Source organism: Hyperolius riggenbachi, chromosome 8 (genome assembly GCF_040937935.1).
Source record: "Hyperolius riggenbachi isolate aHypRig1 chromosome 8, aHypRig1.pri, whole genome shotgun sequence".
NCBI lineage: Eukaryota > Metazoa > Chordata > Amphibia > Anura > Hyperoliidae > Hyperolius > Hyperolius riggenbachi.
In genome coordinates, this window is record NC_090653.1 from 260,587,014 (window position 1) to 260,610,797 (window position 23,784).

General features: G+C 49.3%; 1 protein-coding gene across 14 annotated transcripts in view; it reads left to right on the forward strand.

The window, feature by feature from the left end:
• The first annotated feature begins 11,844 nt into the window (after positions 1-11,844).
• Positions 11,845-23,784, forward strand: part of LOC137527809 (methyl-CpG-binding domain protein 1-like) — a 117,985-nt gene continuing 106,045 nt past the window's right edge. For 5 of the 14 annotated variants that reach the window (XM_068248737.1, XM_068248732.1, XM_068248735.1 and 2 more), the window contains exon 1: positions 11,849-11,952. In XM_068248737.1, coding sequence (XP_068104838.1) covers positions 11,917-11,952 — 36 coding nt within the window. In that variant the 5' untranslated portion in view covers positions 11,849-11,916. Of the gene's footprint in view, positions 11,957-23,784 lie in introns of all 14 variants that reach the window. The other 9 variants (XM_068248725.1, XM_068248731.1, XM_068248728.1 and 6 more) reach the window with 4 other exon arrangements.

Below are 23,784 nucleotides of genomic sequence, written 5' to 3' on the forward strand. Positions count from 1 at the left end.
CTAAAGCTAATGATAATAATAAGGATGCAGGTAGTGGCCTCGATTCGATTTGATGAGCCCAGGCCGGCAGCGGCGGGGACCGGTTGACAACCCAGCTAGAGTACGCTGGTATGTGGGCCCGATAGGGGGAGATTGGAGTTCAGAAACCGAACAGCATGGGGGAAGAAGGTGTTCATCCGCCTGGTGGTTTTGGATGGTATAGCCCTATAACGACAGCCCAACGGGAGGAGCCTGAAGTAGTGGTTGCGGGAGATCATGGTGGCCCTCTTTCTCATCCTGGTGGAGTGGAGGAGATCGAGAGATGGAAGAGGAGATCCGATGATCTTCTCCACGACCGTTATAACTCTCCGCAGTTTGTGTTTGTCGCTGGCCGTTGCACCAGCATACCAGACAATGACTGAGGAGCAAAGGATGGATTCTGTGGTGGAAGTATAGAAACTGGTCAGCAGCTCCCTGGGCATGCCAAAACTCTTCAGTTGGCGCAGGAAGAACAGCTGAGATTTTTTCTGGATTTTGGTGGTGTTCTGCTCCCACTTCAGATTGTTAGTTAGAGTCGTGCCGAGGAACCGCACAGATGTCACCCTGGAAACATCGGATCCCCCAATGAGGACAGGTGAGAGGGGGGGAGGGTTTCTCCTGAAATCGGTGACTAGCTCGACAGTCTTTGCTGCGTTGAGGACTAGGTTGTTGGCCTTGCACCAGTTACATATTCTCTCTACTTCGTTGCGATACTCCAACTCCCCGTTTCTACCAATAAGGCCGATGATAGTGGTGTCATCTGCAAATTTGATGACTTTCACAGAGTCCGCGGATGAGATGCAGTTATTAGTATAGAGGGAGAACAGTAGAGGTGACAGAACACAGCCTTGTGGGGCCCCTGTATTTGTGGTTCGAACGCTGGAGAGGTGGTTACCGAGCTTCACCTGCTGCGTTCTGTTTGTCAGGAAGTCTTTGATCCATGCCCGAAGAGTAGGGTCAACTCCGAGCTGCGTCAGATTGGTGATCAGGATGTCCAGGCAGATCGTGTTAAACGCTGAGCTAAAGTCAAAGAAACAGGATCCTAGCATAGGAGGCAGGGCTGTCTAGATGATCGGTTATGTATGCCATGCCGGCATTGATGGCGTCCTCCACGGATCTGTTTGCCCTATATGCAAATTGCAGCGGGTCTAAAAGGGCGTCTGTGGATTTCTTCAGGTGGGCCAGGACTAACCGCTCGAGGAGCTTCATGATGTTAGAGGTTAGGGCCACTGGCCGGAAGTTATTGTGCTCGGTACTGCCTGGTTTTTTTGGGACTGGTATAATTTTAGATCTCTTAAAGCAGGAGGGGACTGTACCTTCCGATAAAGACTGCTTAAATAAGGTGGTGAGCACAGGGGCTAGCTGGTCGGCACAGGAACGCAGGCAGATAGACGACACACCGTCCGGGCCAGAGGATTTCCTTGGATTTACCTTGCGGAGGTGCTGGAGTACCTCTGATTCCAGAACAGCGACAGGAGCCAGGGGGGCGAGTTCCCCAGAGGGGAGGGTCGCCAGAGTCGATGCTGTTTGGCCTACGGGCTGGTTGGGATGCTGCTCGAATCTGCAGTAAAACTCGTTGAGCTCCTCCGCCAGTCGAGGGATCGGGGTCGCCGTTTGGGGTGCAGGTTTGAAGTTCGTGGCTGCTCTCAGGCCCTTCCATACCTCCCGTGTATTGGAGGACCGGAGGCAAAGCCCAAGTTTTTCGGCGTAGGCCTTCTTTGCAGATCGCAGTTCTCTTTTCAAGGCGAGCCTGGCCTCTCTGAATTCCTCTGGGGAGCCAGACCTGTGCGCTTCCTCTTTGCATTTCCGGAGACGGCGAAGCCTGCCGTTGAACCAAGGCTTGTTGTTGGGGTAGACTCTGAAGGACTTGGATGGGATACATGCTTCTTCGCAGAAGCTAATGTAGGAGGTGACATTCTCGGCCCATTCATCAAGGGTGGGTGCCTCCAGAGTCGTCCAGTCGGTGGTTTCAAAGCACGCTTGGAGCTCCAGTTTGGCCTCTGCAGTCCATTTTTTAGTGGTTATGACGGTGGACTTTGAGGTCTCCAGGAGCCTCCTGTAGGTGGGAATCAGGTGTATTGAGTTGTGGTCGGAGTTCCCCAGGGGGGCGCCATTGGTGGCCTTGTAGGCATTCTTATGGACCGTGTAGCAGTGGTCCAGGATGTTGCTGTTTCTGGTAGGGCAGGTGATGTGCTGCTTGTAGCGGGGCAGCTCTTGCCGAAGGTTCGCCTTATTGAAATCGCCCAGAATGATAAACAGGGCCTCCGGGAGGGCAGTTTCCCACCGCGAGATACAGTCACCTGCCTGCAGGGCAGTCTTGGTGCATGAGTCGGGAGGAATGTAGACCCCAACGAGGACAAGGGAAGAGAACTCCCGCGGGGAGTACCGAGGCCTGCAATTTATGGCAAGGAACTCAACATCAGGGGTGCAGGCCTTGTGGAGAGTGGTGATGTCGGAGCACCAGGAGGTGTTTATGTAAAAGCAGACGCCGCCCCCCCTCGTTTTCCCGGAGAGGGCAGCGTCGCGGTCTGCTCTTAGGAGGCTGTAGCCTGGAACAAGTAGAGAGTTGTCGGGGATGCTGTCACACAGCCAGGTCTCGGTGAAACAGAGAACAGGGGTGTTGTTGCTGATCAGAGGTTTGCTGTCAAGTAGGAGAAGCAGCTCGTCCAGTTTGTTGGGGAGTGAGCAGACGTTTGCGAGTAGGATGGCAGGGACAGGGGAGCGAAGGCCTTTCCTTTTGAGTCGGACCTGGGCCCCCGCCCGCCTTCCTCTGTGGCGGCGTTTGATCGGTGCTCGCTTGGTGGTGAGATAGTTGATGTGTTGCGGTGACAGCAATCCACAGGGGGGAGTCCGGTGTAGGGTTGGGGGTGTAAGGGGGTTCCCATTTGAGAAGGGCCTCTCTAGAGAGAGTGACAGGCCGTTCTGCGCCCATGGCACAGCTAATTGCGGTAGGTGGCACAGTGTGCAGTGTGCGCCCCAGGTAGATGGAGTGGGGCGGTCGGCACAGGGAGTAAGGCACCGGTAGATGGTATGGGGTGGCGGCCAGGCACAGAGAGTGGCGCGATTTGAAGGTATGGGGCGGGCCGCACTGCGCAGACTGTGGCACGGATAAGGTGCGGGTGAAGTGGAGGTGGGGTGGAGGTGGCGACTCCACGCAGACTATCGCAGGTAGATGGTGTGGGGCGGGCAGCCTGTCTCAGCAAGGGGGCCAGTTGGATGGGCTGGAGCAGGTGACACGGCCCAGAGTGTGGCACGGTAGGAGCGTACAGCGCGGCACAACATAACACAACACCTTTGAAGGCCCAGACCTGCGGTACGGAGCAGGCAGCCCAGCACAGTTCGTGACACAACCTAGATGATATGGAGCAGGCAGCCCGACAGATAGATGGTATGGGGCAGGCGGCGCCGCACAGACTGTTGACACAGATAGTTGGTATGGAGCAGGAGCACAGCACAGACTATGGCACAGATAGTACAAGCAGCAGATCAGGAGGACTGCCAGGCAACTGGTATTGTTTAAAAGGAAACATTCATATCCCTCTCGGTTAAGGTTCCCTTTAAGCAATACAATTTGCCTGGCTGGCCTGCTGATCCTCTGCCTTTAGTCCTTTTAGCAATAGACCCTGACTGAAGTCTGGATAGATTAGCTGCATGCTTGTTTCTGGTATTATTCAAACACTGCTGCAGCCAAATAGATCCGCAGCACTGCCAGGCAACTGGTGTTGTTTAAAAGGAAATAAATATGGCAGCCTTCATATCCCTCTAACTTCAAAATCCCTTTTAATCTTTGTACCACTGAAACACTCCCATGTGGGAATCAGATGAAGCTCCTCCCTCTCTTATATAGCGGTTGCCTATTGGTAACCAATCTCCATAAGCGTCTCTCTCCATAATTGTCTGAGAGCCTTCACTTACTACACTAACTTTGGCCATTTTCCTTCTTCCTTTTTTTGAGGTTTTCTCAAGCAAATAAAGTTCCACATTTTTGTTTGGTAATCCATAATCGACACAAATTCGCTTTCTTGGCTTTCTTACACCACATGGTGTCACTTGCCATATCCAAACAGCTTGCCTGTACAGTGGTTATTTATAGTTTGTCACCTGAAATGACAGTTCTCTTTGCGTAACTACTATTGAGCTTGTGTACTGAGGTGAAGCTCTCGAGATGTTTAATGGCTTGGCAGACTCTCAAAGTGCTCGACACATTCCATCCACATCGTCTTCCACAGTGTTTGACAAGTAACAGCAATAAAAGCTACAGAACATTTAGGAGGTGCCAAGAAAATGCTTGCCTGTATTTTATGAACAATTGGAGCCACAGCCAGTGCAAACAAGATGAAACACAGACACTTAAACGGCTTCAAACTATTAGAACTGTGCTGGGAGAAGCAGCACTGCTTCAAGTCAATGGGAATCGTAGTTCTGGGTCCTATAAAGCCTTCCCGTTCCTCTTCCGGTCCACTCTGTTAATCGCTGGCTCCACAATTTAAATCCCACGCCGTGGGGGACTTTGGGAGCCGAGTTCTACCGAAGACAGGTGGAGCCATACTGCGCAAGTGTGTGGGGGATTAGAGCAGTATTTGACCAATTGGTCAAATACTGCTACAGGGGAGCCATCGCTGGAACGGGGACTGTGAGAGGAGCAGGAAGGCTCTATAGGACCCAGAGCCTTCCCTCTCCTTATGTAAGTATTTGGCTTACTTTTTTTTTCACGAGGTGCACTCACGTAGGAGCCCTGGTGAAGCCAAAGAGGAAAGGACTGAGATCAACCATCCCCTCGGTCCCCCTAACTAGCTGGATGAACTCCAGCTCAACAACAAGAAGGGAGTTCAGGAGCAATACCCCAATCCTCTGCTTCCCAACCTACAGGTGGCACCTGGCAACAGCAAATCCGGTTATCAAGTCCACCAAAATATGGTCTTGCAAGACTAAGCTCTAGCTTCAGGTCTGTTTCAACTGCACTGACTGGAAGGCCCTGGAAGCGCCAAACCTGGATGAATGGGGAAGACAATGGGCTCGATTCACAAAGCGGTGCTAACCCAATTAGAGATTTTAGGCATGATAACCATTGCACCACGCTGGTGAAAAGCCAGTTTAGGCGTGATACGTTTAGGCATGATAAGTTTAGATAAGTTTACATCGCTTGCAAAGTCCCGCACGCAAAGCAGCGCCATTAAACTTTATGCGAAGTGCACCAGACTTTGCCAGCGCAAAACTTTTGATCAGCTGTGCACTGCGGTGCTAACCCAGTTGGCGCTTAAACTTATCACGCCTAAACTTATCACACCTAAACTTATCACGCCTAAACTTATCACACCTAAACTTATGCCTAAACTGAGTTTAGGCATGATAAAGGGCTTTTCACCAGCGTGCTAACTGTTAGCACCGCTTTGTGAATCAGGCCCAAGGTCTCCTCATGCATCAGCTTTTGTTAGGACTCCTGTTTTCCAGCTAAGTTCTTTGAAGTGTGTTCGAACAGTATACCATGGTTCTCCTACAAACTACGTCTACTGAGAAGAAGCAAAGATGCTGCACACAAGTCCGGGAACCAGGAGGATTACAGGAAAACAAGAAAAAAAACTCATCTTGGAACTAAGAGTCTCCAAGAAAAAGTGTGCTGAGAGGATGGAACACAACCTCCACTCAAATGATCCACGAGCTGTCTGGAAAGGACTCAACGCTGCTACCAACTATAAGTACCCCCATGCCTCCAACCCCCCCCCCCCCCCTTCCCACATGCAACACCAAGCATTGAGCTGGACGAAGATCTCAGTAACTTCTACAGCAGGTTTGAGAACCCAGGCGATATACTGCAGGGGTTCTAGTGACATCAGCTGCACACCCCTAAACCATAGATGTTAATGTCCCAGGCCTGAGCTCACCCACTCCAGTTGTGAGTGAGGCTGACATCCTGTGGCTCCTGTCAACTTTGAACACCAGGAAAGCCTCTGGCCCTGAAGGGGTGTGACCTGCCTGCCTGAAAACCTGCTCGCTCCCATCCTCACCTCTATCTACACCAAGTCTCTTTAGGAAGGCAGAGTTCTAGTGTGCATCAAAAGGTCTACTATCATCCCTGTGCCCCCCCAAAAAGCAGAGAATGTCTGACCTCAACAACAACTACAGGCTCGTGGCCCTAACATCTGTCACCATGAAGACCTTTAAAAGAGTGGTCCTGTACCATCTTGAAGTGTACCAGAGCTGGATTAAATTAAAATTTTTATACATACCTGGGACTTCCTCCAGCCCCACGCTGCCGTCCTTAGTCTTCTCACTCTTCGGTACCGGGTCCTGTCACTTCAGCCAGTCGCGGCCAGTCTGACATAAGAGAAGTGCACTCTTTGCGTATCTCTATAGCAGCCGCTGGAGAGTTACGTAGAGGATGCACTTCTCTTACGCAGACTGGCCGCAACTGGCTGAAGTGACGACCCGGTATCGGGCTGGAGGAAGCCCCAAGGTATGTATAAAACTTTTAATTTTTAATCCAGCTCTGGTTTCCTTTAAGCTCTCCACATTGCCACTACTGGACCCATTCCAGTGTCCCTATAGAACAAACAGATCCACCGATGACGCCATCAATATCTGCCTGGGGGTTTCAAATGACCATCTAGATAACCCGAACTCGTATGCCAGGACCCTCCTACTGGACTTTAGCTCTGCTTTTAATACCATCTATCCACGCACACCACAGAGGAATCATGGAGCACTTGAGGTCCATTCTATCCTTTGTCTATGGATCACAGACTTCCTGACCAATAGATCTCAAATGGTCAAGTTGGGCAAAGTCTCCTATTGACCGAAGGTCACCAACACGGGTGCCCTACAGGGCTGCATACTATCACCAATCCTGGTTCACCTCTATACAAACTGCAGATCCACAGCTGAATTCTGTCAAGGTCATTAAATTTGCAGAGGAAACCACCATCGTTGGCCTTGTAACCAACCAATGGTGAGCAGTCCTACCATCAGTAGAGGAACAGACCGGTCCTCAACACAGCAAAAACTTGAAATGATAATTGACTTCAGGAACAATGCCCACTCCCCTCCAATCTACATAGACGGCACCGAGGTTGAAAGAGTAGCCAGCGTGCACCTTGGGTATGACCATCTTATGACCTAAGCTGGACGGCAAATACCGCCACCACCCAGAGGAAAGCACAGCAGAGACTATTATTCCCCTGCCAGCTGAAGAAGTTTAGCATGGCTCAGGAGCTGCTGAGGAGCTTCTATACCGCCACCATTGAGTCTGTCGTCCGTCCATCTATTCTGGTCTGGTATGCTCAATCACCAGAGAAAGATGCAAACTACAGAGGGTCATCAGATCCACAGAAAGGATCATAGGGAGATCACTCCCCTCATTGGACCTTCTCCACAACTCCAGATTGTGCACCGGAGCGACGAGGATTGCAAACGACCCCTCGGGACCGAAATTGGTTGCATTTTCGGTTGGGCATGCACTTGGTGGCACCGATTTTCATCCGATTAAATGACAATAATCGAATCGGATGGTCGATTGGTCACCTGATATATGGCTACCTTAAAGCGGAACTGAAGATTCAGTAAGATCAAAGTGTTTCACTTACCTGGGTCTTCCCCAAGCCCCCTGCAGCTGTCCTGTCCTGCGCTGGCCCTCCACGATCCTCTGTTCTCTCGCCGCGGAGCAGTTTTGTTACCGCCGACTTGTAAGTCTATGACTTCGGCGCAGCCCTGACCACGCAAATCCTTCTTCGTGTTACCGATTGCTGCAGGATGGTAATGCAAAGGATACGCGTGGCCAGGGCGTTGCTGTCGACTTACAAGTCGGCGGTAACGAAATTGCACCGTGATGGGAGAACGGAGGAACATGGAGGACCGGCGTGGCACAGGACAGCTGCAGGGGGCTTGGGGAAGCCTCAGGCAAGTGAAACTGAACTGAATCTTCAGTTCTCCTTTAAAAGTTACAGAGGGACCAGGGTACTTACGTATTATACAGTCTGAAGAGTTTGGCAGTTCCTTGTTTAAGTTTTGTTTGCTCCACTACCAAGATTTAACTCTTTTTGAAAAGCTGGAAGTCCTGGCTTTCCTTTACACCAGGTCCCGTGTCACTGTAATGCTCCATTACCAAGTTAAAGGGATACTGTAGGGGTCGGGGGAAAATGAGTTGAACTTACCCAGGGCTTCTAATGGTCCCCCACAGACATCCTGTGCCCACGTAGCCACTCCCCAATGCTCCGGCCCCGCCTCCCGTTCACTTCTGCAATTTCAGACTTTAAAGTCTGAAAACCACTGCGCCTGCGTTGCTGTGTCCTCGATCCCGTTGATGTCACCAGGAGCGTACTACGCAGGCCTAGTATGGTCTGTGTCTGCGCAGTACGCTCCTGGTGACATCAGCGGGAACAAGGACACAGCAATGCAGGCGCAGTGTTTTTCACTTTAAAGTCTGAAATTCTAGAAGTGAACCGGAGGCGGGGTCAGAGCATCGGTGAGTGGCTGCGCGGGCACAGGATGTCTGCGGGGGACCGTTAGAAGCCCCGGGTAAGTTCAACTCATTTTCCCCGACCCCTCTACAGTATCCCTTTAAAGGTTTTGAAGGAGGGGTGTCCCCTGCATCTTGAGAGGTGGAGAGGGTGTATAGCTTGTCTGCTCCTTCGTCTTCTGTAATGAGACCACTGCGACAGAAGACTACTTTCCGGGGGGTGCTGCTGATCATCAACTTCGGGTTCTTGAGAAGTGAAGAGGGTATATAGCTGAGCTGCTCCTTCGTCTTCAGAGTCTCCAGCCCCAGCCAGTAACACATAGAGAGAGGTCAGGAAGGGGGGGGGGGGGGGGGGGGGGGGGCTGCTGATCATCAATGTCGGGTTTGTCCGGTGTGGTGAAATTTTTTGCAACTTTATCAGATTTTGCAACCGGTTGCACTTATTTATAGGTATAGCTATCAGAAAGTGCAACCTAACCATTGACTTTAACCTATCTGTATCAGAAAATGCAACCCAACCAAACCCTATTCTCACACAGAACCCTCCTCTCTTGCTCAACTAATAACCCCCCCTGGAGGGAACAATCCCCCCTCTTGCTCAACTAATAACCCCCCCCCCCCTCCCCTGGAGGGAACAATCCCCCCACTTGCTCAACTAATAACCCCCCTGGAGGGAACAATCCCCCCTCGTGCTCAACTAATAACCCCCCCCCCTCCCCTGGAGGGAACAATCCCCCCTTTTGCTCAACTAATAACCCCCCTGGAGGGAACAATCCCCCCTCTTGCTCAACTAATAACCCCCCCTGGAGGGAACAATCCCCCCCTCGTGCTCAACTAATAACCCCCCCTGGAGGGAACAATCCCCCCTCTTGCTCAACTAATAACCCCCCCGGAGGGAACAATCCCCCCTCTTGCTCAACTAATAACCCTCCCTGAAGGGAACAATCCCCCCTCTTGCTCAACTAATAACCCCCCCTGGAGGGAACAATCCCCCCCTCGTGCTCAACTAATAACCCCCCCTGGAGGGAACAATCCCCCCTCTTGCTCAACTAATAACCCCCCCGGAGGGAAAAATCCCCCCTCTTGCTCAACTAATAACCCTCCCTGGAGGGAACAATCCCCCCTCTTGCTCAACTAACAACCCCCCCGGAGGGAACAATCCCCCCTCTTGCTCAACTAATAACCCTCCCTGGAGGGAACAATCCCCCCTCTTGCTCAACTAATAACCCTCCCTGGAGGGAACAATCCCCCCTCTTGCTCAACTAATAACCCCCCCTGGAGGGAACAACCCCCCCTCTTGCTCAACTAATAACCCCCCCGGAGGGAACAATCCCCCCTCTTGCTCAACTAATAACCCCCCCGGAGGGAACAATCCCCCCCTCTTGCTCAACTAATAACCCTCCCTGGAGGGAACAATCCCCCCTCTTGCTCAACTAATAACCCTCCCTGGAGGGAACAATCCCCCCTCTTGCTCAACTAATAACCCTCCCCCCCTAGGGAACAATCCCCCCTTTTGCTCAACCAATAACCCCCCCGGAGGGAACAATCCCCCTCTTGCTCAACTAATAACCCTCCCTGGAGGGAACAATCCCCCCTCTTGCTCAACTAATAACCCTCCCCCCTTAGGGAACAATCCCCCCTCTTGCTCAACTAATAACCCTCCCCCCCCCTAGGGAACAATCCCCCCTCTTGCTCAACTAATAACCCCCCCCCCCCTGGAGGGAACAATCCCCCCTCTTGCTCAACTAATAACCCCCCCCCTGGAGGGAACAATCCCCCCTCTTGCTCAACTAATAACCCCCCCGGAGGGAACAATCCCCCCTCTTGCTCAACTAATAACCCCCCCGGAGGGAACAATCCCCCCTCTTGCTCAACTAATAACCCTCCCTGGAGGGAACAATCCCCCCTCTTGCTCAACTAATAACCCTCCCTGGAGGGAACAATCCCCCCTCTTGCTCAACTAATAACCCTCCCCCCCTAGGGAACAATCCCCCCTCTTGCTCAACCAATAACCCCCCCGAAGGGAACAATCCCCCTCTTGCTCAACTAATAACCCTCCCTGGAGGGAACAATCCCCCCTCTTGCTCAACTAATAACCCTCCCCCCTTAGGGAACAATCCCCCCTCTTGCTCAACTAATAACCCTCCCCCCCCTAGGGAACAATCCCCCCTCTTGCTCAACTAATAACCCCCCCCCCCCCCTGGAGGGAACAATCCCCCCTCTTGCTCAACTAATAACCCCCCCCCTGGAGGGAACAATCCCCCCTCTTGCTCAACTAATAACCCCCCCTGGAGGAAACAATCCCCCTTCTAGCTCAATGGGATCTGTGGTTGCAAAAAATTACAGGTGTGTTAACAGAGAGGAGCCACGCCTACACAGTCATACACTGTCCTCTATGGCAAGATACAAAATATGATGGGTAGCAAAATTTTTCACTACACCCATACTTCTGCAATCATGCTTTGTGCAGCCAAGATGCAGGGGACATCCCTCCTTCAAAATCCTTTAAAGAGAGTCTGAAATGAGAATAAATCTCGCTTCAGACCTCATAGATAGCAGGGGCATGTGTGCCCCTGCTAAACCGCCGCTAAACAGGGGTCCCTTCACCCCCAAATCCCCTCGGTGCAGCGGGGGAGCGCTTCCTGGTTGGGGCGGGGCTAACTGCCGCAGCCCTGCCCCACGCGCGTCTGTCAGCGCGTATCTCCGACTCTCCCCGCCCCTCTCAGTCTTCCTTCACTGAGAGGGGCGGGGGAGAGGCGGCGATGCGCCGCTGATAGACGCGACTGGAGGCAGGGCTGCAGCCGTTAGCCCTGCCTCCAGGAGCGACCAAGTGTTGCAGTGGGGGGTTTGGGGGTGAAGGGACCCCCGTTTAGCGGCGGTTTAGCAGGGGCACACATGCCCCTGCTAACTATGAGCTCTGAAAAATCTCGCTTCAGTCTCTTTAACTTGCCAATGGAGCATTACACTGACATGGGACCTGGTGTAATGGAAAGCCAGGACTTTCAGCTTTTCATAAAGGGTTAAATCTTGGTAGTGGAGCAAACATAACTTAAACAAGGAGCTGCCAAACCCTTAGGACCAGTAACAATATACACAACTAGTATTCCCCCAGCATCAGCAGCCAGTCACACAACTTCATGCACATTTGTTTTTCCATTCCATCAGTCCGACCAATCCCATCCGTTCCTTCAGCAAAACAGCCCCGCCCCTTCCCCCAGCTGAGCCGTGAGGAGCCGCCATCTCACTGCGCGCCTCTTACATATCCCGCCAATCAGCTGCGGTGGGGCGTTCCCAGCACTACGCCCCACCCTCTCTGCTATGCATCAGTCGCATCCTCTGCAAGAAAGGGGGCGTGGCCAGGCGCTTGCGTTCCGAGCCTCGCTGTGGCGCCGGGGCGGAAATCGGAGGGTGTCAGTTTCCGCTTCCTGCTGGTCTCCCGCCCGCTGATGTTGCCTGCTGATCCTGCGCACCGAATAGGAGAGGTAGGTGAGAGGACGGGCGGGGAGGAGGGCGCTGAGGGGGCTGGAGGTGCTCGGGGACTGGTCTGTGGGGAGATAGGTGGCCGCAATGTCATTACAATGCCAAGCTGCGCTATGTGCGTCACTGTGCCAAGCATCAGCTGATCTGCATGTGGGAGGGGGATGTGCAGCTTGTGTATAGACAGCACTACTCCTATCTGCCTGTGTATGTGTTACTATGAATTCTCCTCAGGGAGAAAGCCTGGGCAATCATGTGACTAATCTCATACATGCTGCTCAGGATCAGGGATTATCAGTGAGATGTATGTGTTTCTGTAAATAAAGCTGTGCTCAGGGAGAAAGCTTATGACTGATCTCATACATGCTGCTCAGGTTTAGGGATAGTAAGATTTCTGTAAATAAAGCTGTGCTTTAGAACTTCTCCTCAGGGAGGAAGCCTTCACAAGCATGTGACTGTTCTGATCTATGTTGCTCAGGATGGTCAATAAGATGTATGTATTATTATTTAATCAGGGGCGTAGCAATAGGGGTTGCAGAGGTTGTGACGGCAGAGGGGCCCCAAAGGGCCCTTCCTCAACTGCAGTATTAGCTCTCTATTGGTCCTGGATACTTTAAATAGTAGTAACCATTGATAAGCTGTTTCCCATCCCCTTCTTGCACCTCTGACACTGTAGTTGCCATTGGCAGGCCATATCAATTATTTATCGAGTATGTGGGGGGGCCCCCATTGTCAAACTTGCATCGGGGACCAGATCTCCTTAGCTACGCCACTGTATTTAGTATTTATATAGCTCCAACATGTTCCGTAGTGCTGTACAGAATTTGTCTTGTCACTAACTGTCCCTCAGAGTGGCTCACAAGCTAATCCCTACCATAGTCTTATGTCTATAACATGTAGTGTATGTATCGTAGTCTAGGTGGAAACCAATTAATTTACCTGTTGGTTTTTGGGATGTGGGTGGAAACTTGAGTGCCCAGATGATACCCATGCAGACACGGGGAGAACATACAAACTCCGTGCAGATAGTTCTGTGACTGAGATTCGAATTGGGGACCCAGTGCTGCAAGGCGAGAGTGCTAACAACAGTATTCCTATGAATAAACCTGTGCTGCAGAACCTCTCCTCAGGGCGGAAGCCTGGGCAATCATGTGACTGATCTCATCCATACTGCTCAGGATCAGGGATCATCAGTGAGGTGTATGTATTTCTGTAAATAAAGCTGTGCTCAGGGAGAAAGCCTGGGCAATCGTGACTGTTCTGATTTATGCAGCTCAGGATGATCAATAAGATGTATGTATTCTATTATTATTTAGTATTTATATAGCTCCAACATCTTCCGCAGCACTGTACAGAGTATATTGTCTTGTCACTTACGCAGGCCATACACTGGCTCGATTCGCGGCCATTTCGACAGCAGATTCGATCCTGGGATCGAATCTGCTGCCAATCGTTCGCGGTAAACGCAGCCGCCGATCCGATTTCCGCCCGAAATCGGATCGGTCCGTCGATCGCGCCGTGCGTGAAATTACCCTCGATCGCCTGCGGGTAAAGTGCGCGTCGCTAGCGGCGGCCGATCCGATCAAGTATACATTACCTGATGCTGGCTTCCGGGCGTCTTCTCCGCGCTGCACGGCTCTGTTCCGGCTCCATCCATCCCGGCGCTTCCTGTGTCACTGCAGTGACCAGGAAGTTCAAATAGAGGGTGCTCTATTTGAACTTCCTGGTCACGGAGTAACACAGGAAGCGCCGGGATGGAGCCGGAACAGAGCCGTGCAATGCGGAGAAGAGGACCCGGAGCCAGCATCAGGTAATGTATACGGGGGGGGGGGGGACAGGCGGCAGGAGCAGCTCAGCAGATGGTGAATCGGTTTCAGGCTGAAATCGATTCACAATCTGTTTGCAGTAAAGGCAGCTATACGATCCCTCTCTGATCAGATTCGATCAGATAGGGATCTGTCAGCTGGTCGATCTAATGGCACATCGACCAGTGTATGGCCACCTTAACTGTCCCTCAGAGCAGCTAACAATCTAATCCCTATCAGGGGTCAGGACTATGGTACATACAACACATGTCATATGACTATAACATTTAGTGTATGTATCGTAGTCTAGGGCCAATTTAGGGGGAAGCCAAATTAATTTACCTGTTTGTTTTTGGGATGTGGGGGGAAACTTGAGTGCCCAGAGGAAACCCATGCAGACATGGGGAGAACATAAAAACTCCATGCAGATAGTGCTGTGGCTGAGATTCAAATCGGGGACCCAGCGCTGCAAGGCGAGAGTGCCAACAACAGTATTCCTATGAATAAAGCTGTGCTGCGGAACCTCTCCTCAGGGAGAAAGCCTGGGCAATCATGTGACTGATCTCATCCATACTGCTCAGGATCAGGGATGATCGATGATGACTGATCTAATGCATGCTGCCATGTCAGTGAATGGCTGCTCATGTTGCTGCCAGGTTGCCAACAAACCAACCTTGCCACTGTCACATTACACTGATTCTTCGCTCACTGGTTGTGAGAGGGTGCTGTCCATCCAATCACTTTAGGGAAAATACCCTATGAGGTTTTCTGCTGGGTCCTCTAAACTAGACTAGCGCATGTATTCCTATGAATAAAGACGTGCTTTACAACTTCTCCTGGGTGGGGGTTGTGAGGGTGATGTGATCCATGCTGCTCAGAATCAGGGATGATAAATGAGATGTATGTATTCCTGTATATAAAGCTTTGCTCCAGAACTTCACCTCGGGAGGAAAGCTTGGATAAGCATGGACTGATCTGGTCATGCTCAGGATCAGGGATCATAAATGAGATGTATGTACTCCTATGAATAAAGCTAGATGTTTTGATTCTGGATTATACCTTTTGTCTACCTTCTAAAAGCATAAGAGTAAGTTTTGGCTATTCCGCCTACATCAGACTTGAATCTTGTATGCTGATAAGTTGTTAGTACACAGCTATATAGATGTAACATAAAAAGTGATACATTGATTTTGTTGGAAAAATAAATACATGTCATTAAATGCCTCAATGTAAGCAAGACATCCAAATATAGGGTCTTCAGAGGATGTTAGCTGATTTATGACAAATAGATAAGTCCCTTTGTTTACTCAATCCTCAAATAACTGAGACTCACCCTGGCACATGAGGCATCGTAAATTCAGAGTTCGAGTTGGCTACAAGCAGAATGGATGCAGATTGGAATGGCTGAAAAATAATTATGACATTAAATATCATAAATCTCATACCAGTTGGAGAATGCTCAGTGTTCTCCCCAGGGCCAGTTAGGTGGGCGGGCCGCCCGACTGTTTTAAAAATCCCGCCCGCCTGCTGGGTCCCCTGTTCCAGGCTCAAATATGTCCTGGGTCAGCAGCCGGACGTCCTGTCTGCCTCTGATAAGGTTTGCGTTTTGCCCACTGAGCGGGTGTGTTGTGCTTAAGCTGCCAATCCAGCCACCCTGTCTTTAGGATGCACCGCTGGTGGGGGATGCCGGGAGTTGTAGGATCTCCTCTGTGAATTTCAAATGCAGCGCTGAATATGAAACTTCATCTCCCAGCATACTCTGCACTGTGAACGCGCAGTTTCCTCCCTAGGCGGCAGCTTCAAGTTGCTCTACGCTGCCGGTGACTACTCCGCGATTCACTCTGCCGTCTACCGCCACAGACCAGGGAGAGAGCCAGAGGCTGAAGCACAGACAGCAGGGAGGAGATTTCTAGACAAAGCAGCCGAATATTATAGTGCGAGTGCCTGGACACTGGTGACAGCCTGAGCCGGGAGATGCCCCCTGCCGCTGCCACACACTGAGACTCAAGTGCTGCTGCTGATCACTAGCGGGGACGGGATTACTAACAGCTGGATTACCTGGATGCCGGACCGTGGAGACTGAACTATCTCTTGAGTGACTGCTGGAGGGTGGTGCTGCTGCTGGAGGGGTCAGTGGTGTGGTGGTGCTGCTGCTGTAGGGGTTAGTGGTGCTGCTGGGGGTGTCTATCTGGGGTGCTATGTGTCACTACTGCTGGTCACTGTCACTCGCATTTTATGTGTATATTTATCTGATGGTCATATTGGCTGCAGTTGGTGATTTGGTGCTATTGTTGCAGCATTTAGCATTTTGGGAGCTCAGGATTACATCATTACATTTGTTAGCTCCACCAATGTGATGTCATGGCTATGCCCAATTTTTTTTTTTTTTTTTTTTTTTTTTTACGCATTGGGTAGCCCCACCCGGCTACTTTTTCATGCCACCTGGCTGGAAAAAAAATCTGGGGAGAACACTGAATACTCTTCAAGATTGAACTGCTGACATTTTAAATCCCTACAAAATTTGGGCCCTGGATACCTGAAGGACTTGCTGAAGATTCACCCACAACCTCTGATCAGCAGGATCCATAAACTTGGTCACTCCCAGTGTGCACCTCAAAACCTTTGGAGCTTGAACTTTCTGTCATTTTGCCCCTAACCATTGTAATTCCCTACCACACCCAGTAAAGGTAACCCCATTTCTGGAGTTAGTCAAATCCAGACTGAAAAGCCACCTTTTTAGCCTGGCATTTGCAGACTTGTAGAATTTTTCCTCTGTACCACAATTCATCATTTATTTATTGTATTTATAAAGTGCCAACTTATTACGCAGCGCTGGACATTAGTTGAGGTTACAAACAATGTTTAGGGGTGACATTCAGCAATAAGACAATACAGGAATATATGCAAACCAAATCACGCAGCACAGTATGAGTACAAGGTATTGCTTGGTCAGTCCCTTAATGGAAGCATGGAGATTAGGCAAGTCGAGTTCACTCAGATCCATAGGATGGGTGTACGGTCGGTGATGGAGGTGCGTGAACAGGTCAGAGACATACAGACGAGGGCCCTGCCGAAGGCTTAAGGTAGCCACTAACTGTCCAATTTCTAGCAAAAAAATCGTTCGAGCGATCAGATATTCTGATCGGAAGTGAAATATTGTAATACATCGTTCACTACACAATCAACAAACCAATCTTTACTTCCTATCTATCACAGCCAACAAGAAAATCCAAATTTTGGTTCGACAAATTCATTCGGGCGACATTTTTTTCACTCGTTCATAATGTATTGTGTCCACCAATGGAGATTATTTACAACCAATCCGATCAGAATTTCTGATCGCTCAAACGATTTTTTGCTAGAAATTGGACCGTTAGTGGCCACCTTTACAATCTAGAGGGAGAGGTGGGGTCACAAAAGGTAGGGGACCAGAGTTCAGCTGCGACGTTAGAGCAGTAGTGAGGGGTGGTAGGCCACAGTGAAAAGGTGGGTTTTGAGTGCCTTCTTGAAGATGTTGGAGGGGGAATCCCTAATGGGGGGGGGGGGGGGGGTAGGGAGTTCCATAGTGTTGGAGCCGCTCTTGAGAAGTCCCGGAGGCGTGCATCGGATTGGGTGATGCGGGGGGGAAGTCATGTGAAGTTCATTGGAGGAGTGGAGTGAGCGGTTAGGAGTGTACCTCTGGGTAAGATAACTGGTCTGAGCCATTCTTATGAGCTTTGAGTCCTACAGGAGAAAAACGCTTTAAAAATGTTGTTTGTTGTTATTAAAGAGATCCTAATAATTTCTCCGGGCATTCAGAATAAGTAAAGGTGCACATTAACGATGGTGTCCCTAACAAACCACCATGCGACCTGATTGTTGCAATCAATAGTAAATAATCACTTGGACTCACCAGCAATGCGGTAAATGATAAACAGGCTTACCAAATTAAAAGCATTATTCTGAAAGTTAAATTGATGAAATGATTAATAGAACATTAATTCATTGTCGGTCGGCACGCCCTAATGGGCATCTTTACTGTCACTCTTCATTGGTCCAAGTTGAAGCTGCATAACATTTACATGAAGTTTGAATGCAAAGAGAAATGATTTGGATCTCATTGATCCTCCCTATTCAGGTCTAGTGATGGTTATTGAAAAAAATTAAGGGTTAATTTCAGGGCTGTGGAGTCGGAACAATATTGGGTACCTGGAATCGGAGGTTTCATAAACTGAGTCGTCTGGTTTTTGAACCAAATCCATAGCCCTGGTAAGTATTAGACTAATGCTGGGCATATATGGCTCGATTTTGCCGCTCAATTCTCCCGCTCGATCGATTCCCCGCTTGATTTTGCCGCTTAATTCTCGTATCTTTCGCTCGTCTTTCTTATCTTTTTGCATTGTCTTCAATGCAGATTCGAGTGGTGAAACGATCGCGCCAGAGATCGGACATGTCGGAAATTATTAAGCCATCTAAATGGCTCAGCATCGAGCCGTGTATTCCCAGCAGAAGGAGTTGGAGCAATTTTGGGTACCTGGAGTCTGAGTCGGTGGTTTCATAAACTGAGGAGTCGGAAACTGATGATTTTTGTACCGACCCCACAGCCCTGGTTAATTTAATATGCAAAACTGGTTTGACAGGAATTGACCATTGACTCCTACACAATCTGTTTACCCTTGTTATTCACCAAACACCATTGAGTGAATGCGCTTTTGCACTGTGCAATTTTGGGAGCAGTTTTTGCCTTTTTTGCACAAATGTTTGCATGTGCTTCTTTATGCCATTGCATTAAATGTGCATGTGATCTGGAATTTACATCTTATAGGCCATCTCTAGTGGTCAGTGGCTTGTTTGGCACCTTGGTGTGTGATTGTGATGGATATGTTAAAAGATCCATCCTTAGATATACCTTTCATTGACCACGTGTGAAATTATCACCTAGGAGAGAAAACTCGAGAGAAATGGCTAATTGAATAGGGGTCATTGTCTGTTTTGTTTAGCGGTGCCTGTTCAAGTGGGTATGAATGTAGGCAGTGGGAAAGAAAGTAAAGTATGAACCCTTCCAATCTCTACATATGAATGACTGTGTATTCCTTTCTACACCTCATTTGTAATGAGGAAATGTCTTTAAGAAAGGTATGTGGATGATGCAGCCTTCAAGAGGAACTGTCCTGAAATCTTAAAATTGAAAACCCATACAAATAAGAAGTATTTGAATAACCCCCCCCCCCCTCCCCATGAGAAAATGGGCTAGTCCAAAATCTGTCGTTAATGTCAGATTTCTACTACCTACTGTAAGTGACAGCAACATAGGAGTAAAGTAATTTATGGCTCATTTTACTCTGGGAGAAATTAACTTCTTATTTGTATGTGTTTTAAATGTTAAGATTTTCGGGACAGTTCCTCTTTAAGGCACCTACTCACGACACAACTTTTCATGCAGCTGGCAATAATTGTACTCGATATGCGAGTCTCCACAGTGTAGGTAGGTGTGCGAATACACAAATTATCTTTAACGCATGGTGATTTTGACTGTCACGGCGGGTCAGATCTTTAAGATCCCCAGACTCCCGTGTAAAGTGTGGCGATCGTTTGAACTCTCATTCACACCTGTCGTGTACCATCGCGTTTTCCCGTGGTAGGAAGATGAATTGGGAAACAGTTGTTCATTGGGTTTCCTGATCCATCTTCTGGTGAGCGTGTAGCTTGAGGCCTCCCGTCTGCTGCCCATAAGCGCCATTTAGTTGCAATTAAATTGCTGTAAGAATGGCTTCATTTGTAGCTGCATGTGTGTCAGCGCTGGACATGCAGTGGCGTTGCTCCATGGCAGAAAACCGTGACATGTTGCGTCTGATCACGGCGGTGGCCACTACGAGGGGGACATTGTCCATCCAGGGTACCAAGCGCTAACGAGCACCCGGCCAGTGCACAATAGCAGCTGACAGGCCATGAATTCACTGCCTCCAGCTGCTCCCATGAAGGGGGTCTTTGTTTGTTGGTATAACCTGGTCTTGCAAGATCTTTCACTGGAATCGGTGCACTTACTGGACAGCTTTTCTGAAATAGATTTTCTTGCAGCTGGAATGATGATTGATCAGTCAGGCAGACCTTTTTACTCCAGCATTGACCTGTTGTTCAGCACTCAGTACAACACACAGAACTACAGTAGAGCTACTCTCCCAGTAATATCAGTTCTTGGGAATATTTTGTATACGTTTTAGAACCCCCACAATTGCTTGCAGTATTCTTTGACAAATTGCCGAAAAGATCAATCATATGAATCATTAAAGGACACAAGGTGACGTGACATGATGAGGTAGACATGGGTATGTACAGGGCCTAGGACACAAATAACTACGCTGTTCCTTTTTTTTTTTTTTTTTTTTTCCTTTTTCTCTGCCTGAAAGAGTTAAGTATCAGGTATATAAGTGGCTGAGGCATTTTCCTACCTCTATCTGGCCAGCAGGCGCCAGTCAGCCAATCAGGTGCACTGTCATACACCCTTTGCCTGCCATACCGATCTAGCAGGATCTGCACAAATTAGCATTCAGGTGGGAGGCTTGGTTGGACGTAATCATTGATTACATCTTTTACAGGGACTGCCGCGTGTAGGCCTCTCCCACACAGTCCCCTCCCTAACCACTCACCTGTCAACCGCATCCTGGTAGCTGCAAAAACAGAAATTTAAAATCACAAACACTGGTTCGCACGACAGCCGGGGGCCCCAGCCTCTCTCACTTGCTGGGGCCCCCAAACCACCATTTAATACCCAGAGGGAAATGTGGGCGAGCCCTGGCTCTCTCACCTCCAGGGACTTCACCCCCATCACCTCCAAACTGAATGCAAACTGCAACACACACAAATGCTTACTTAAATTTCTGTTTTTGCAGCTAATGCTAATTTGTGCAGATCCTGCTAGATCGGTATGGCAGGCAAAGGGTGTATGACAGTGCACCTGATTGGCTGAACTGGTAGCAAGCATTTGTGTATGTTGCAGTTTGCATTCAGTTTGGAGGTGATGGGGGTGAAGTCCCTGGAGGTGAGAGAGCCAGGGCTCGCCCACATTTCCCTCTGGGTATTAAATGGTGGTTTGGGGGCCCCAGCAAGTGAGAGAGGCTGGGGCCCCCGGCTGTCGTGCGAACCAGTGTTTGTGGTATAAGTGGCTGACTCAGTCCTGACTCAGACAGGAAGTGACTACAGTGTGACCCTCACTGATAAGAAATTCCAACTCTAAAACACTTTCCTAGCAGAAAATGGCTTCTGGGAGCAAGAAAGAGAGAAAAGGGTGAATTTCTTATCAGCGAGAGTCACACTGTAGTCACTTCCTGTTTGAGTCAGCCACTTACATACCTGATATTTAACTATTTCAGGCATAGAAAGAAAAAAAGGAACACGGTATAGTTTGTGTGCAAGGCACTGTACATACCCGTGTCTATCCAGGGCTGTGGAGTCGGGGCAATTTTGGGCACCCGGAGTCGGGGTTGGAGTCGTTGATTTCATAAACTGAGGAGTCGGAAGATTTTTGTCCCGACTCCACAGCCCTGTGTCTATCTCATCATATCACGTAACTTCGGGTATCCTTTAAAGGTGAAAATACATCAGGCGACATGGCGGCTGATCGACCATACGATTTGATTCTTATAATCAAATTGGATGAACATCGTTGTCGCCAAGTGCATGCCCGATCTACGATGCGACCAATTTTGGGCCAAAATTGGTTGCATGAATCGGTTGGACATGCTGCAAGATGTTGGGCCATCGTGGTTGGTCGGTTGCGCGGCGGTAACAGCAAGCGATATTGGGACGAGCCAAGGAACCCCTAACGCTGTCCCCCCTAATGGTCAATCAACTCCATTATGAGATCAATGTGTATGTACATTCCCAGTCCTACTAAGAGCTAAGCTGTGTGCCTTATTTTTTTTCTCACCATAAGGGTTAAGAAACTAGGGCCCATATGTCATTAACTTTTTCCTAGGAGATAATTTTTCATCTTCTCCTTAAAAAAACTTTTAACCATTTTGCAATTGAAAAAGTATCAAAAAGTGGTTGAGAAAGTGTCATCAAAATATTTTAAGAATTTTCTTGCTTGCTGGGGGTTTAAAAGGCATTTTATTGACAAGGCATGGAAATATCACCTGGGTGAAAAAGTTAATTGCATCAGGCCCAGGGCTCTAAATGATCTTTTCTCTGCTGTCGGCCTGTAGAGCGTCTTTCACTGACAACTCATTAGAGGTTGTAAATCTCCTTTGTGGGTTGGAAACATTTCTGGTAACAAGGTCGGTAGTTTCAAAATTTGTTTGTGTGTGGGCTGAAAAGCATAAAAAAACACTAGACTTCGGTACTTAAGACAGTCTAATGGTGTATTTTAACTATTAAAGTGTACCTGAGAAGAGGGAAAACCATTCTATTTACTCACCTGAGGCTTCTTCCAGCCCCTGTAGCCTTACTGGTCCCTTGGTTTCCTCCAGGGCGCCCCCTTGTGCCCCTCCAAAAGCTTGCCAAATGCACCAGTTGTGGGCTACTGTGCATGTGCGACCCCATCCTTGAGCCTTCTTGATTCCGCTCCCGCTGTCGGGAGTGCAACTGAGAAGGTGCTCGGGCTGTGCATGCACAGTAGGCTGCTACTGCCGATTTTACGAGGGGCGGAGCACACCGAGGGGAAACCAAGGGTACTCTAAGGGCTGGAAGAAGCATTAGGTACGTAAAATAGAACTTTTTTCCCGTTTTCGGGTTTACTCAAACATGGACCATGAACTCTTGCAGAGGAGACAAGGAGAACACAAATCCACCTTGTGTGTGTTCATTGAGAACAGCTTATCTAATCCTCCCTTCTCAGCAAGTAATGAGCCAGTGTAATTCAAGCTCTCTTCTGACTGGCGAATTCTAAGCTAATATGAAAGCAAAGAAGGTTAACCCGTTCTGTGCTTCCAGCAAACCAGGAAGTAATCACTCTTCAGCATCTCTGTAGGAACGCTATAAACTGTAACATGGAAAAGTTTTTGTGTAAATGTTATGCTGTTGCTTATCTTTTAGGGTAGATAGGAAGTTCTGAGTTCAGGTCCGCTTTAAAGCAAATCTGAAGTGAATGGTTTCATACCTGCTACTAGAGGACCCACTCGCTCTGTATCAGTCTTTAACTGGGCACATCTAAAGGCATACAAGGAAACCTCTGTGAATATGCCCCGCTCCTGCATTTATATTTTTTAATTTTCTGATGTCCCGCTCGGCAGTACATCGGTACCAATGGAGTGAGGAGGACGGGCTGCTCTTATTGCCTGACTCCTTTGCCTGTTCATTTTACTGAATGGCTGTTTGTAAGTTACCAACAGCTCCAGGCTGGAGATACCGAACATCTCACTTGTTTTACCAAATGCTGTAATCTTAGTGAATTGACATTTTTCGAGGCCACTAAGTTGGTAATTTGACTTTTCCATGCGGTAACAGCCTTAGTGAATTGAGATTTGACTAGATGTTCAGTAAAATCAGCTTTTTTTTCTGCATTACTGAATGCGGTAATGCTTAGCGAATTGAGCCCACTGTGGCTTTTAGGCTTCTCCAGGTCTCCATCTAACCATAAAGGTGGCCATACACTGGTCGATTTGCCATCAGATTCGACCAACAGATAGATCCCTCTCTGATCGAATCTGATCAGAGAGGGATCGTATGGCTACCTTTACAGCAAACAGATTGTGAACCGATTTCAGCCTGAAACCGTTCACAATCTGTTGTGGTGGTGGTGCTGCTGCTGCTGCCCCCGCCCGCCCGCATACATTACCTGCTCCGCCGGCGCGACTGCAGTCTCCCGGTCACCGCTGCTCCGTCTGCGCTCTGGTCTCCAGATCCGGCATGCCTCACTTCTTCTAGCCCGGCAGGTAGTTTAAACAGTAGAGGGCGCTCTACTGTTTAAACTTCCTGCCGGGCTAGAAGAAGTGAGGCATGCCGGACCTGGAGAGAAGAGCGCAGACAGAGCAGCGGTGACTGGGAGACTGGAGTCGCGCCGGCGGAGCAGGTAATGTATGCGGGCTCTATTGCGTCGGTCGTCGGGCACTCGAA